This window comes from Microtus pennsylvanicus, chromosome X, assembly GCF_037038515.1.
Source record: "Microtus pennsylvanicus isolate mMicPen1 chromosome X, mMicPen1.hap1, whole genome shotgun sequence".
Taxonomy (NCBI): domain Eukaryota; kingdom Metazoa; phylum Chordata; class Mammalia; order Rodentia; family Cricetidae; genus Microtus; species Microtus pennsylvanicus.
Genome location: NC_134601.1, coordinates 113,594,750 through 113,609,051, shown reverse-complemented (window position 1 = coordinate 113,609,051; position 14,302 = coordinate 113,594,750). Strand labels below are relative to the sequence as shown.

Genomic DNA, 14,302 nt, shown 5'->3' with positions numbered 1-14,302 from the left:
CTACATTCTGCGTGTCCTATGCTATGTGAGAAATGTCTCTGCTCGTCTTGTGTTGATACTTGACTCCAGACTACTAATGCTTTTAAAACCAACACACGAGTTTTTCAATACATAACTGTTTATTTGATAGTAAATGAATAATTATTATTTATTAGATTTTTGCTTTTCAAAACAATATAAAGGTGCTGTTATCTGCATTAGTTTTGGTATGCATGCTAAAAGAATAAGTTGTGGCTCTCTTGGAAATGTAGCACTTATAAAATGGAAAATTTGGGGAACTGATCAATAAAGCAATGGAATAGGAATTTTTCAAAGACGACTTCTTACACGCTTGCCCTACCCTTGATGGGCAGAATAGACGGAACTACGTCATCTCACTCATTGTTACTGTGCAAAGAGAGCAGAGATAAATTACATAAGAATGTTAAAATCATAAGCACCAACTTATAAAGTCAGTTGCAAGCCTTGAAAGATTAAATAATACCACATTGCTGCCTCATTAATTATTTTATCATGTCCAGTCAATGCTCAGACTTTAAAATAGCCTAGCAAAATATACTAAATAAATTTTATCTGTATAGATAATTCAAAGGTATAAGGTTGGTGTATTTTTCTAGAGGAGTTAAAATCTCCTACATTTCTTAATTTTTTTTGGCTGGTACATAAAAAAGACATGAAACTAAAGGGTAACTTCTAGAGATGCAAAAGAAGGGATCAGCAAGAGAAGAGTAAAGGACAGTAAATGTGACCTAAATATGCTATCTACATGTATATATAGAATTAACCCTCTTAGTTTTCATAATTAATACATGTTAATTATCTGACAAAAATCTAATTTAATTCATGCAGTGAAGAAAGAAAGAGGTTAACTGAAAGATTAAAAGAAAAAGAAAGGATTGCTGAATCTGCCGTTCTATATGTAGTTTCATTAGAAATATATAAAGTGGTACGTTGAAAATGGTAAATGTCACCAAAAATTATGTCGCAACTGGTATTCATATGCCTTGATTTGAATCCTGATATTAGGCATTTACCAGATGTGTCTCCTTGGACAAATTACTTAACAGGTCTCAGTTTTCTCATGGTAAAAAGGTAAACCTTATCCTAATAAGCATAAGGTTTTAATGATCCAATTCTTATAAAACTCTTAGGAAGTACATGACATAGAGTTAGTGTTTATATTCACTTTTATTGTTGTGATATCTTGTTTTTATGATCCAAGTCTTATAGATTTCTGGTTTTCATTGATTCAGAATTTATTAAACTACGACCTTTTGTCATATATATCTTTTGTCAACTCTTGGGTGATTTGATGTTCATTGGCTATTCTGTACTTCAAGAAATTTAAGTTGAACAAAATACTTGACTGCTCTACCAGAGTCTTCTATGTGAAGTCTTTGCTATGACTGCTGCTTACTAAGTTAAAGTGGTATTTATTGAGGAAAAAGACCCAGAAAGAAATTGGACAAAGAAGTGACTACTTGATTCTACAAACTAGACATACTTATTGTATCAAAATATGCAGGTCTAGGTTTAAGGCCATGAAACAGAATCCACATATTGCTAGGCAGGGTAATATCCAAGTGCATGTTGCTATAATTTAAAGTTAAGTTAGTTTGTGATAGTATATCAGAAACAGCAAGTTAATGTTCTTTCTAAAAGTAAGGTTAAATGCAAGGTTCCATTACCTTAGAAGTATCTAGCAATAACATAGATTTAAAGGCATTGTGGAATAAGACTAAAGTCCATTACTAAACTAATGAAAAGAAATATGGAAATAGTGATCTTCTTTGTAAAATATTCTATAACCTTAATATCCAGGACTCCAACGAGAGCAAACATGGGATATTCTTAATTAACTCTAAGAAGTACTTTAAACTAGTATTATCTGGACAGTTCTCAGAGGCAGTTTCACCTTCTGGCTCAAAACACACATTTTCTTCATCCACACATGCCAACCATAACGTTGCATATGAGAGTGTGTTTTGTATACTGTAGCTGAAAATATAAAAAGTATAAGCCTACCTGGGGAAGAAAAACAATGTGATGTGAACTTTGTTCTCTGTGTTTAGGCAAGCTACGACCTATATCTATGCCAGTCGAATATAATTGGGTGGGGGACTATGAAGATCCAAATAAGATGAAGAGAGATAGTAGAAGAGGTAAGTGTTCTAGAATTTCAGTGTAGGCTGGGTTATTTGAACAAAAAACAAAATTAAATGTTTTTAAAATAGATTATTATGGCGTTAGCAGAAACTTACTCTGTCATTGACTGACAGTACAACTAAGTGAAGCCAGACCAATATTTTATTCCCCTCAACATTAGTAATGGGTGTTTTATATGAATGCCTTCTAAGATGTTCAAGGCAGATAATTACACAGAGAAAGAAGTTTTGTAAATTGAAAGTTTATATTTGGAAGCAAGGTCAGAAGTGTGAAACTGCATAAAAGAATTCATTTTGGTTCAATAAATAGAAACAGTTTTGTCATCAGTCCCAATTAATCAGCAGTGCAGCTGACTTCGTCCATGGAACCTCATGTGATGGAACCTCATCATGAGCATTGAAGCACATAGGTTGGGAAGAAATGTATGGTGGAAACTGGGCCGGTGACTCCTAACAAAAACCACAGAGAACTGGGGGAACCGGTGCTTTCTGCTTTTTCTGTTCTTTGCTGTTCAGGGTTGTTCTCTTACCTGGGAGTGGGCTACTTTTTAAGTATCTACCCAAAGTAAGTTTTTATATTCACTTAGGCTATTACTGAGGTGAGCAGTAGGAGGAGCAAGTGAAACCTTCACCGCTTAGTAGACTTCCCAAGTGTGGATAAGATGGGCCCAGCTACTGATGCTCCTTCTACTTTCAGAAGAGCCATAAATTGTAGATGAACAACAAATCAAAAGCCGCTCCTAGAAACTAGGCTTCCTTTATGGTATGGTTGACCCATTTACTTACCATTTCTATCCCATAAACTGTAAAACATCCACAGATCACATGGGCAAGCAAGCATAAATGTCTGCTTCATAAGTCTCCTTAACACTTTTTTTTAGAGTGAGATTGAAAAATGTTGAGAAGTTCAAGGACACTGTCAGATTCCTTTGCATACATGTATTAATTCCATTTTCCAAGCTTCAGTATCTAATCTCATTAATTTTATTGGACAAATCAAGGAAAAATTAAAATGCTTATGATATGCCATCTCTAAGATTCTTTGGGACTTCTTATAATAGTGACATCCTGTGGGAAATTTTTATACTAACTACTAAATCCTGACTACTAATTTAAGGAAGGATTCTATGAACTAAGTTTATAATGTGGCTTTAACTTCTTCAAGAATGTTACCCAAAACATTGGAGGCTATTGTTTATCATCAAGGTTTAGGAGACTTTTCCTCGGAGCTTCCTAAAAAGTGTAAGTTCCACCCATACAGAGCTTAAAGTTTAAGTTCTGCAGGTGATTTTGATGTAGTTACTCCAGAGTTCAAACCAGAAGAAATAATCCAAAGGATATGTCTTATTGTCTTAGGATACCAAATAATTACGTTCTACTATTATCACTACATATATTGTAAGTTAAATCAAGGTAATGAGTGAAATCTTATAGCACAATTTGGAAAGAATGGTACACTTCAGATATTTGCATATTTATATCAGTGTATTTCTCTTTTTATGTAGAAAACTCTCTACTTCGCTATATGAGCAATGAAAAAATTGCTCAAGAAGAATACATGTTTCAGAGAAACAGCAAAAAAGACACAGGAAAGAAGTCAAAAAAGAAGGGTGATAAGAGTAACAGCCCAACTCACTATTCACTGCTACCTAGTTTGCAAATGGATGCATTGAGACAAGACATCTTGAGCACACCAGTTCCAGAAACCACACTGTACCATGTAAGTAAATTCCAAAAGTCTTTCATACAGCTTTTCTTGGAAGGCAAATTACTTTTGTTGTTAAAATCCAATTTTTTCCCATTGCACTATTTTTATAAAAAGACTCTAACATTAAAAATTGACCTTAAAATTATTAGGGATTTTTGCAACTAATTAAGCCGACCAGGTCCCTTTCCCCTTGGGGCCCTGGTGTGCAATGGTTGCAAACAGCAGCCTCTTTGGTAGTGTACGCAGCCTGTTACCTGTATGGGTTGCCCTAAGGGACCTTGGAGACAATTTTCTGGCACTTATTCAAGTCTCTGATCTCAATGCTGTCTCCAATGTAGGCTCCAGACAGGCATGCGTGGTGCCTTTGGGAAGCCCCAGGGCACAGTGGCCAGGGTTCACATTGGCCAGGTCATCATGTCCATCCGCACTAAGCTGCAGAATAAGGAACATGTGATTGAGGCTCTTCGTAGAGCCAAGTTCAAATTCCCTGGCCACCAGAAGATCCACATCTCAAAGAAATGGGGCTTTACTAAGTTTAATGCAGATGAATTTGAAGACATGGTTGCTGAGAAGCGACTCATTCCTGATGGCTGTGGGGTCAAATATATTCCTAATCATGGGCCCCTGGACAAGGGGTGAGCCCTACACTCCTGAGGGCTTTCACGGTGCTCTCCTGTACCCTACCAAATCATGTTCAGTAATAAATCTTACATCCAGAAAAAAAATATTAGGGATTGATTCATTTTACAACTCATGTGATCAAAGTATTCCTATTTTATAGCAACATCCTATTTAGTGAAATAACTTAATAGGCACAGTATTGATAAAGAAGAGTAGTTAAGATTTATATGTTAATAAATACTTGGGAAGGTCCGGAAATCCAGATTAGAGATCAAATGCTTCATATTTCATGATTCCACTTAAAAAGGACCACCTGCTTTCTGCTAGCTAGTAAAACTGGCAAGACACAGCACATGATTGGGGCTGGGGGTATGGCTCAGTTGGAAATCTGTTTGCTACACAAGTGTGAGGACCAAATCCAGATTTCTAGCACACAGGTAAAGTCAGGCATAGCAGCATTTGTAACCACACAGTCCTGTACTCCTAGTACTAGGGAAGTAGACACAAAATACTCAGAACTCACTGCTTAGACAACCCAGCTGGATCAATTGTTCCATGTTCAGTGGGTGACCTCTCAAAAGTAAGGTAAAGGGGCTAGAAAGCTAGCCCAGTGCTTAAGAGCACTGACTACTCTTCCAGAGGATGAGGGTTAAATTCCCAGCACCCACATGGAGGCTCACAGCCTTCTGTAACTTCAGTTCCAGGCTTTCAACACTCTCTTCTGGCCTCTGCAGGCCCTAGACACGTACATGGTCCACAGACATATGTGTACACAAAGCACCAAGAACATAAAATATATAAATGTTTGAAAATATTGTGAATGGAGGGGGTGGTAGAAGACAACATTCAAAGTCAACTTTTGGCTTCCATGTATGTGCACACACACACAAATGCATATGCAAAAGCACATATGGGGGAAATATGCTGATATTTCCAATTTAATTTAACTTATATATGGGAGTATGCAAAAAGTGTAGAAACAAGGAAAGATACCATACTCTGGGAAAAATAAGAAAAAGTGTCATCATGGGCAGCAGTTGAGGCAAGAATGAAAAGTTTGAGTAGTGATATTTTAATGAGAATGTAAATGCTAATTATCACAAACATGTGATATGAGATGTTCCAGGGATTCCACGAGGTTCAGAATTGCTAGTTTGTTAAAAAGAAAACCTGTGAGTCATTGTATGAGGAAGAGTCAATACATTACCTACAAATGCAGGCAGAGTTAGATCAGGAGTTTTGTAATGGAGTTTTGAGACTCCCACAGTAATATAAAGAGCTCATTAAAGAATTTTGGGCTAAAACCATATGATCACATCAGCATGTAGTAGTGTTCTAATGAAGGAGCATCACTTGAAAGGTCAAAGGCAAAGCCATTAAATCCATCCCACATGAATTATGAGAAACCAGAATAATAACCATGCAGAAGCTGAAAATCTTGTTAGTCAATAACATTCCTTTAAAACTTCAACATGTTTCAGGCTACTTAGGATAGAGTTTGTTTTAACAATAGAATTGTAGCTTCCACTTCCACTTGACCATTGAAAACAGACTAAATTGGGCTGGGGAGATAGCACAGTCACTAAAAGTGATTGTCATACAACAGGGGGACCAGAGTTCAGATCCCTAGTACCCATATAAAAAAGTCAGGCATGGTAAGACACACCTATAGCTCCAGCACAGGAGAGCCATGGAGATAGGAAGGTCTCTTGGCTTGCTAGACAGGTAGTGTAGCCTAACTGGTAAACTTAAATTTCAGTAAGAAACCTTGCCTCAAAAAAGGTAGAGAATGCTGGCCATCCAAAGCGAACCTCTGACTTCCACAGGTGTGCATACATGTGCATACCCATGTAAATGCCCATGTTCAAGTGCACACACATGAACATGTACATACATGGAAAAGATTATGAGATCTTGAATTAGTAGTTGGAGAAATAGAACTTAATGCTCAAAGTATCAAATCTACCATATTGTTAAAGTATGCCATCTAAGTATGCAAGATGTAAAAGAGTTAAGAACTTTATTCTTGAACTGTCCCTCAGGATTACTATGTTAAATTATCTTTCCTAATCTCATAAAACTAGGTTAGAAAAAATGTTTTTATTTATGTGGATTAGAGTTTCATCAGCTTCAATGTCCACCTTCCCTTTCCCAAAGTTCATATTCCTTGTCTCTTCCTCTACAAGAAACTAAAATGTCTCAGCCAAGCCCTTTAAATAGCTGACAAATCATATTATTCTTTCCAGCAACATATGAAGGGCATCTAAAAACAGTATTCTTTGATAACCTGTGAATGGGGCTACTTTTGTTATCATCACAACTCAGAAGAGCCATGCAATCACTGAGCTTCCTCTAGAGCCTGGTTCCAATTTTGAGTAACATCCTGAACAAAGATCTCAAGATGAGAGACAGCCAGCCTATTCAAGAGCAAAATTGGTAGTTAGAGATGAAGCTGAAGAGGGAACAAGAGGCCACTTTGATTCAGAGTAGGCTAGCTGGTAGAAAGTTTGGATTGAATCTTAGAAGAGCAATAATCAATCAAACACATTTATATATACAGTGTGTTCCATTCTGTCGTGCATGGACAGACTTGTGTATACAGAGGAAAAAATAGAGAATGGCCCTGCGAACATTTGAATTATTGAAGAAAGGAAGGCCATAAAAGGCAAGTCCAACTGCTAAGAATATTGTGTATTATTACTTAGGAGTAAAAATTGTTGCTACTTTTTTAAAGAGCATTCATTATTTACTGAGGAAAATCAAAGCCCTGGTTGAGGAACTTCATTTCTAGAGGCCCATTTAAAAATGAACATTTTTTTCTTTCTGTTATAGTTTCATGAAAATGCAAGGTCAATATCAATATGTAACTTAATCACCTTCATTATTAAATGTTTATCTTCATTTTCCCTGATTCTTTGAATAACATGGGTGTTTTTGATACAATAGGATTTAAGGGAAAGATTGAACACTGAGTTTCATAGGTCACTGTATCTGCTATAGTACTAATTCCATGGCATCTACGGATGTTTGCATTCCAATTTAGATAAAATGTTAATTTGATATCAGGATTATATCAGCATTTTATAGTAATACAGTACCTTGTTAAGTTGTGGTGACTAACTCCACTAATAAGGAAGTTACTGAACTGGAATGTTAGTGCCCTTTTCAATATTTTTGACTTGGAAATGGATCCTTTCTGCATGTCCTATTACAGTCCCAGGAAAGGCAACAAGATTAACTCCCTCACACCATGTCTCTTATACTCTTGGACAGAGCTTCAGTGCCAGCCAGTCCTTGCTTTCTTCCCTTCTTGACCATCTGATTATAGAGATTCCACTATGCCTACCTCATCAGCTAACATTCTTCTTCATTCCTAACATTAGTTTTACTTGTGGGTAAAATAGCTCAATTCTGTCTGAAAATGTGGAAGTTGCTAACTGACCTTAGGGCACACAAAGAAAAGACAAGCAGTAGTGTATGTGTGTTTGTATGAAATCCAAATTTAATAAGTCTTTATAAAGATAAATAACTGAATTGCCCTGAATCTCATCTTTCAATATTATAGAAGAAATTGTTACCAGCTTTCCAAATGGCATTATTCAGTGAAATAAATCAAGAACCTATTGAAGTAACTTTTAAAAAAGAAATCAGTGTACACTTTTGCTTAGTGCAATACACACATAACGATATGACAATAAGCATATTTCATATCTCATTAAGACTGCAAAAAATTAATCAGTTATTTTCAATATACATGCAGAGATACCAGAATGAATAAAATATGATTGTATATCCATGCACCATGCTTTCATAATATGATTTTAAAATAGTTTGTTAACAGATTTTTAGTAGGTATTGAAAAACCCATTAACACCTTTCCTAACATCCCAACATTTCTCTAATTCATCTTAATTTTTAAGATGTGAGTAGAAACATTTAGCTGTTACATTATTTTTAATAAGGAGGTTTTCCCATTCTGATAAATTTGTGAGGAAATATTTTGTTAAGTTAAAAGGTCATTGGAAGGGTGTTAAGACTTTTTATTTGTTTGTTTTTTAATTTAACAAATTAATTTTTTTAACAAATTTTTTAATTTGACCTGCAAAAGGACATTATACTAAGCACGTTATAAGTATTATTTCAACCTCAGTAAGCTATGAAGAAGGTACTGGTGTCAGACTCATTTTACAGGTTAGGAAACTGAAACACAGATGTTAAAAGTACTTACATGGTAGAACTGAAATTTGAACATCAACATTTTAACAACTCTCCAAAACTAGCATAACTTTATCAGAAAGGTAACAATTGTAGTAGTTAAAACCGTATGTGACTGTAGACCCTAGTCTAAGAATTATAGAATACAAAAGGCTGATAAGTATCACTTCTATAATTAAATATTAGCTAACATTTCCTGATAACTCATGATGACTCCATGCCAGAAACTTACACATTGCTGTTGAATCCTCAAAATGATTATATGATGTTGGCATTCTTAATACTGTTTCTGTTTGTGGTACTAAAAGGAAAAGAGACTGTTCATTTTACATAGACATAAAAAGTGTCATATTTGGGTCCAAAAACCCCATCTTTAGATGAACAAAGCCATTTTCACTTGGAAAGTTCACCATCTAGTAGGGAAAGCAAAACTATTGTTTTCTGTAATTAAAATATAAACATTATTAAATTAGCTGAACTTATTAAGGTTGGTTTGCCTAGCAGCTCTCTTATTTAACGAGATTGTTTCAGGATCCCAGTAACTAAAACAAGAGGACAATTAGTATTAGAAAGAAGCAATCTGTGAGCCAACCGTTGTTTACAACTAATTTTACCTAATTTTGCCTTTATTCACCTAGAAAATTGCTTCAATATATTGTAACACGTTTCTCCTTAACAAAGAGCATGCAAGCATATTAAATATCTATTTTAAATATATGCTTAGTATTGTGCTTACTCTGGTTTCTATGGATAGCTTGGTTATTTCAAAACCAAGTATTTACTGTGTCAAATCATAGTAGCACTGGCAAAATCTCACACAGCCGTCAGCACTGTGAAATATGTCTGTCAGTAGTCCACTTCTACAGAGCAGGGATTCTAAGTATGAGCTATCCCTAGAAAAATGTGTTGGTGCTTTGGGTTTGACCCAGAAGTGAAAATCCTTTCTTTGATTTTTATGGACAAGTAGTAATTTCAGTTTTACATGTGTATGTGTATGCACCAAATAATAGAGTTCTAAAATAGCAGAAGTGAAATATAACATTATCACTTATATTATTACTAACCTACTAGATGCTTTTTTTGAAACTTTATATACACAGCTGAATGAAACATATTTATATATCATATATATTTCCCTTCTTCTGTTAGCCTTCAGAACATAATATGTTTGTTTAATGTGTATGCACGTATTTTGCCTGCATGTGTTCAAGTTTCCCAAAACCGTTAGAACTGGAGTTACAGGCAGTTATGAGCCATCTAATGTGGGTGCTGGGAACAGAACTGGGTCCTCTGCCAGAGCAGTCAGTGCTCTTAATCACTGAGCCTGCCCTCTAGTCCCCTACTAGATAATTTTAAATTACAAGGTAAATAATCATAAAATAATACTTGAATAGAGTTTGCTAAGTATTTTAATTCTGTAGGTTTCTTCCAGTAAACTTGCTGTCCAAGAAACCATGACAAAGTAGTGAAGCCCAATGTAGATGGTTCTAATTTACATGGTTGTCAGGAGAGAAGCTATGCTTATACATCATTAGAACTTTTTAAGTTACTGATTATTTTAGTTGCTGTTTTTTCCCATAATAAATTATCTGTAAGTTCCTTCCCTTCAATTTCAGTTTATTTTAGGTTAAGAACGTTGTCCTCTAATGCGTCGTAATTCATGTTTTAGCACAGTTGTCTAAGAATGATGCTGTGAATCATCCACAGGTAGAGTGCCTACACAATAACACTGCATTGGTATAAACTATTTTCCCCGCTGTAAAGTATGGACACAAGAATACCTGGGCCCAAAGGATCTGTTGATGTGTCTTAGAGGCCTGCAGTGAAAAACAATTGAGATTCACTGCCTTAGCTGTAGATATATGTTTACATGGGGAAACTGAAAGAAAGTTTGACTGTAATTGTTTATAGATGTGCAAGTTTTATTGAAGGCTAGTCTGAAAAAAATCGGAAAGGAAAATTCACTTGTATTTTCCTGACTCAGGTATTCTAACAGCTGTTTTTGTTTCCATACCCGGATGGTTTATAAGCTTTTCTTTTTGTTGTTGTTTGTTTCTGTTTTATGAGACACAGTTTTGAACGTGTGGCAGTCATATGGCCATAACCTCCAGAGAACTAGATTGCAGGAGAAAAGCACCGCCTATAGTTTTGCTTTTCCTTTTGAGTGAGTTACCTATTGGTACCCTTGTTTCCACATTTGAGGTCATCACAAACTGATATATTTGTAACTGAACTGTTTAGACTAGAGAATAAAAATACTTTGTGAACTTAAAAGATTTACAAATTGAGCCTTAGATATAGTACAGACATCCATTTTCTTTTTCCTATAAATCACAACCCTCTCACTTCCAAAAAAAAAAAAAACTGGGCAAAATACATTAACTCACCTGTATGGAACGCTGAGAGGCAGGAAGGCTAGAGACCTCCAAACATAAAGTACAGCCTGGTGGTAAATTCTCAGTATTTTTTTTCTTGACTACTATGTGAACTGGCCCTGCTTCTGGCCTGGCCTGTAGTGTTCTAGTCTGCTTTTCTGTAGCTTTGATACACTGACCAAAAGTAACTTGGGAAAGAGAAGGTTTATTTTAACTTACATCAAGGGAAGCCAAAACAAGAAGTGTAGCAGAGACCAGAAAAGAATGTTCCTAACTGGCTTGCTTCCTTTGGCTTGCTCAACTGCTCTCCTTAGTTAGCCCAGGCCCACATTCCTAAGGATAATAAGGGCCGGGCCCTCCTACATCAGTTAGCCTCATGGACATGACCACAGTCTAAATTGATGGTACAGTTATTTAGTTGAGGTTTTCTCTTCATAGATGACTAGACTTGTGTAAAGTTAACAGTGGAAACAAACAAAATAAGGTCCATAAAACAGTTCTTCTCTTTTACCAATGGGCCAGAAAGGAGGTAGTTCAATAGGACACGAACCCCTTCAACAATGCCTGTCTGTTGTAAAAGCAAGAAAAAAACAAAAGGAAAAAAAGTCATGCTTTCCTTGTCTACCACAAGCAGAAAAAAAATCACTCATTTACAAAGAATACATAACAATATTGCATATAAATGCACCAATAATTGAGATCCAAAATAGAAGAATGAAAATAAATCAGAAGGAAGAAGTTCATAAGCTTACAATTATGACTGGGGACTTCAAATCCCTCTCTTAGTAATTTATGGAATCAGTAGACATGTTAGCGAAAATATAAATGTACAGAATGATTGCCTGCACAGAATTGGATCTGTTACTGGGCTGCATGGTTTTATGTCAACTTGACACAAGCTAAAGTCATCTGAGAGGAGGGACTCAATTAAGAAAACACCTTCATAAGATCCAGCTGTAGGCCCATTGGGCATTTTCTTATTTAGTGATTGATGGTAGAGGGTCCAGCTCATTGTGGGCAGTGCCATCCCTGGGCTGATGTAAGCCAGTAAGCAGCACTCCTCCATAGCCTCTGCATCAGCTCCTGCCTCCAGGTTCATGCCCTGTTTGAGTTCCTGTTGTGGATTCCTTCAATAGTGAACAGCAATGTGGAAGTGTAAGGCAAATAAACCCCTTGCCTCCCCCAAGTTGTTTTTGGTTGTGGCGTTTCTCACAGGAATAGTAACCGTAACTAAGACAGCTACCTAACATGTTATATATTCCTTTCAAGCATACATTGGCCATTCATCGGGATGAGATCATATCTTGGGCCATAAAACAAAGTTTAATTTTAAAAGAAAAGAAAAATGCAAAGTATGCACTGTTGATCATTTTAAAAAAGGAAATCAGTAACAAAACAGAAATTAATATCCAACTTTTTGAAATTAAACAGCATACTACTAAATAATCCTTAGATAAAAGAAAGTCTCAAGAAAATGAAACTGAATGAAAATAGACAACATATACTTAGAGAATTTGTAACAATATATTATTGTGTCAGGCCAGTAGTTCTGGTTCACACCTTTAGTCCTAGCTCTTGGAAGGCAGAAACAGGGAAAGATCTATAAATTTGAGGACAGCAGGCCAGCCAAGGCTACAATGTGAGACCGTGTCTCGATTTTTTTTTCTTGTATTAAAGGAAAGAAGTGTTCATGATTTCCACTCCTACCTCAAGATTAAAATAGGAAACTAGACATACTGTTGCATGCCTATAATCTCAACACTTGGGAAGTGCGGGCAGAAGGACTGCAAGTTTTAGGCCAGCCTGGTCTGCATAGCAAGGTGCTATCTCACCAGAAAAGCAGAAAGAAGACTTAGTAAAGAGGAGTCTCCGGGAAACTGAATACGCAGAAAAATGAAGCAATATAATCAATAGCTGTGAGATTTTTTTAATGTATTGATAAACATCTAACAAGACTAAGGAACGAAAAAAGAAAACACTCAAATTACCAAATTTAGGAGTGAAAAACTGTACATTACTTCAGGCCTAATTGGCACTAAACAATAAAAGAATTCTTAGTTAAAAAGAAATTGATCAGTTTCCCAAAAATCACAAAGCTGACTCAAGATGAAGTGTGTAATCCGAATGGTTCTATAACTATTAAAGAAATGTAATGAATCATGAAAAGATGTGTTTAAATAGAGAAATGTTGAAATTAGAACCAAAGCCAAGTGATTTAAGTGCTTATAACCCTGGCATTTGGGAAGCTGAGGCAGGAGAACCACAAATTTAAGGTTAGCTTAGACTACATATTGAGACCGTGTCTCAAAAAACTTTTTATGTTAATTAAGTTTAGAGTCATTCGATTTCACTTTATTGTTTTGTGGAGTTTTTTTAAGTATTTGTAAGCCTGGTGTATGATACTTTGATATTTATTTAGAAATTCCTAAGAAACTGATTAAATTCCTAAAATGTATTGATCTTTAAGATAGGTAAATATATTAAATTCTCTCATTCATTTTCTTTTTAAAATTCAGCGTTGAACAAACAAAAAGATTCACTAATATCGTCTTGCTTTGAAGGTGATGTCTCCTAATACTATATAAAACAAGTTCTCAAAGCCGGTCTTTTCTGTTCCATGTTTGAGCAAATGTGGATCTTATTCTGCTAGTTACTGATTAATGACGGCCAGGAAGCAAAACACAAAATCTAGTTTAATCATTAAGGGACCATATAAAGCAGAACACAGAACAATTAAATTAGGAATTTAATAAATTTAAATTTATTAAGTTTTAAACTTACTACGAATTCCTTGTTGCCCTTAGGGGGAGGGGGGACAAATTCCAAATTGGAGAACTTTGACTTGATTACTAAGGTCAGTCACTGCAAATTCTTTGAATACATACTTGCCTTTGGAAACCCTCACTTTCTTTTATTTGATAAACCTGTGCTTCTTATTTCTACTGTCAAGAAGCAACCTCAAATTTTATAAACAAGAAGTTATTTTGCTCCCATGATAACTACTCATATTGCATCGCTACCTTAACTCATTTAACCACGCATTAGAAGTTTAATAAAACTGGCAAAATTACCTTACCTTCAGAACTCTGTGACAGTCTGCTATGACTGTAAGTCTATAACTTATGGCACATTCTTTTCTTCACTAAATTCTTAAATATACAGTCCACTTGATGGTTTCAACACACTCTAACTTGACAAAAGTGGTTTGTAGTTTTGTG

General features: G+C 35.6%; 1 protein-coding gene and 1 non-coding gene across 8 annotated transcripts in view; both read left to right on the top strand.

Annotated features, from left to right (window-relative positions):
- The window catches only part of Cnksr2 (connector enhancer of kinase suppressor of Ras 2), a 207,692-nt gene that overhangs the window by 125,920 nt on the left and 67,470 nt on the right, over positions 1-14,302 (top strand). For 4 of the 7 annotated variants that reach the window (XM_075958275.1, XM_075958273.1, XM_075958279.1 and 1 more), the window contains 2 exons: positions 2,073-2,162; positions 3,671-3,885. In XM_075958275.1, coding sequence (XP_075814390.1) covers positions 2,073-2,162; positions 3,671-3,885 — 305 coding nt within the window. The remainder of the gene's footprint in view (positions 1-2,072; positions 2,163-3,670; positions 3,886-14,302) is intronic. The other 3 variants (XM_075958276.1, XM_075958274.1, XM_075958278.1) reach the window with 1 other exon arrangement.
- Positions 4,029-4,163, top strand: LOC142841865 (small nucleolar RNA SNORA70). Its single transcript, XR_012909124.1, has one exon. It is a non-coding gene; the product is annotated as a small nucleolar RNA SNORA70 (small nucleolar RNA).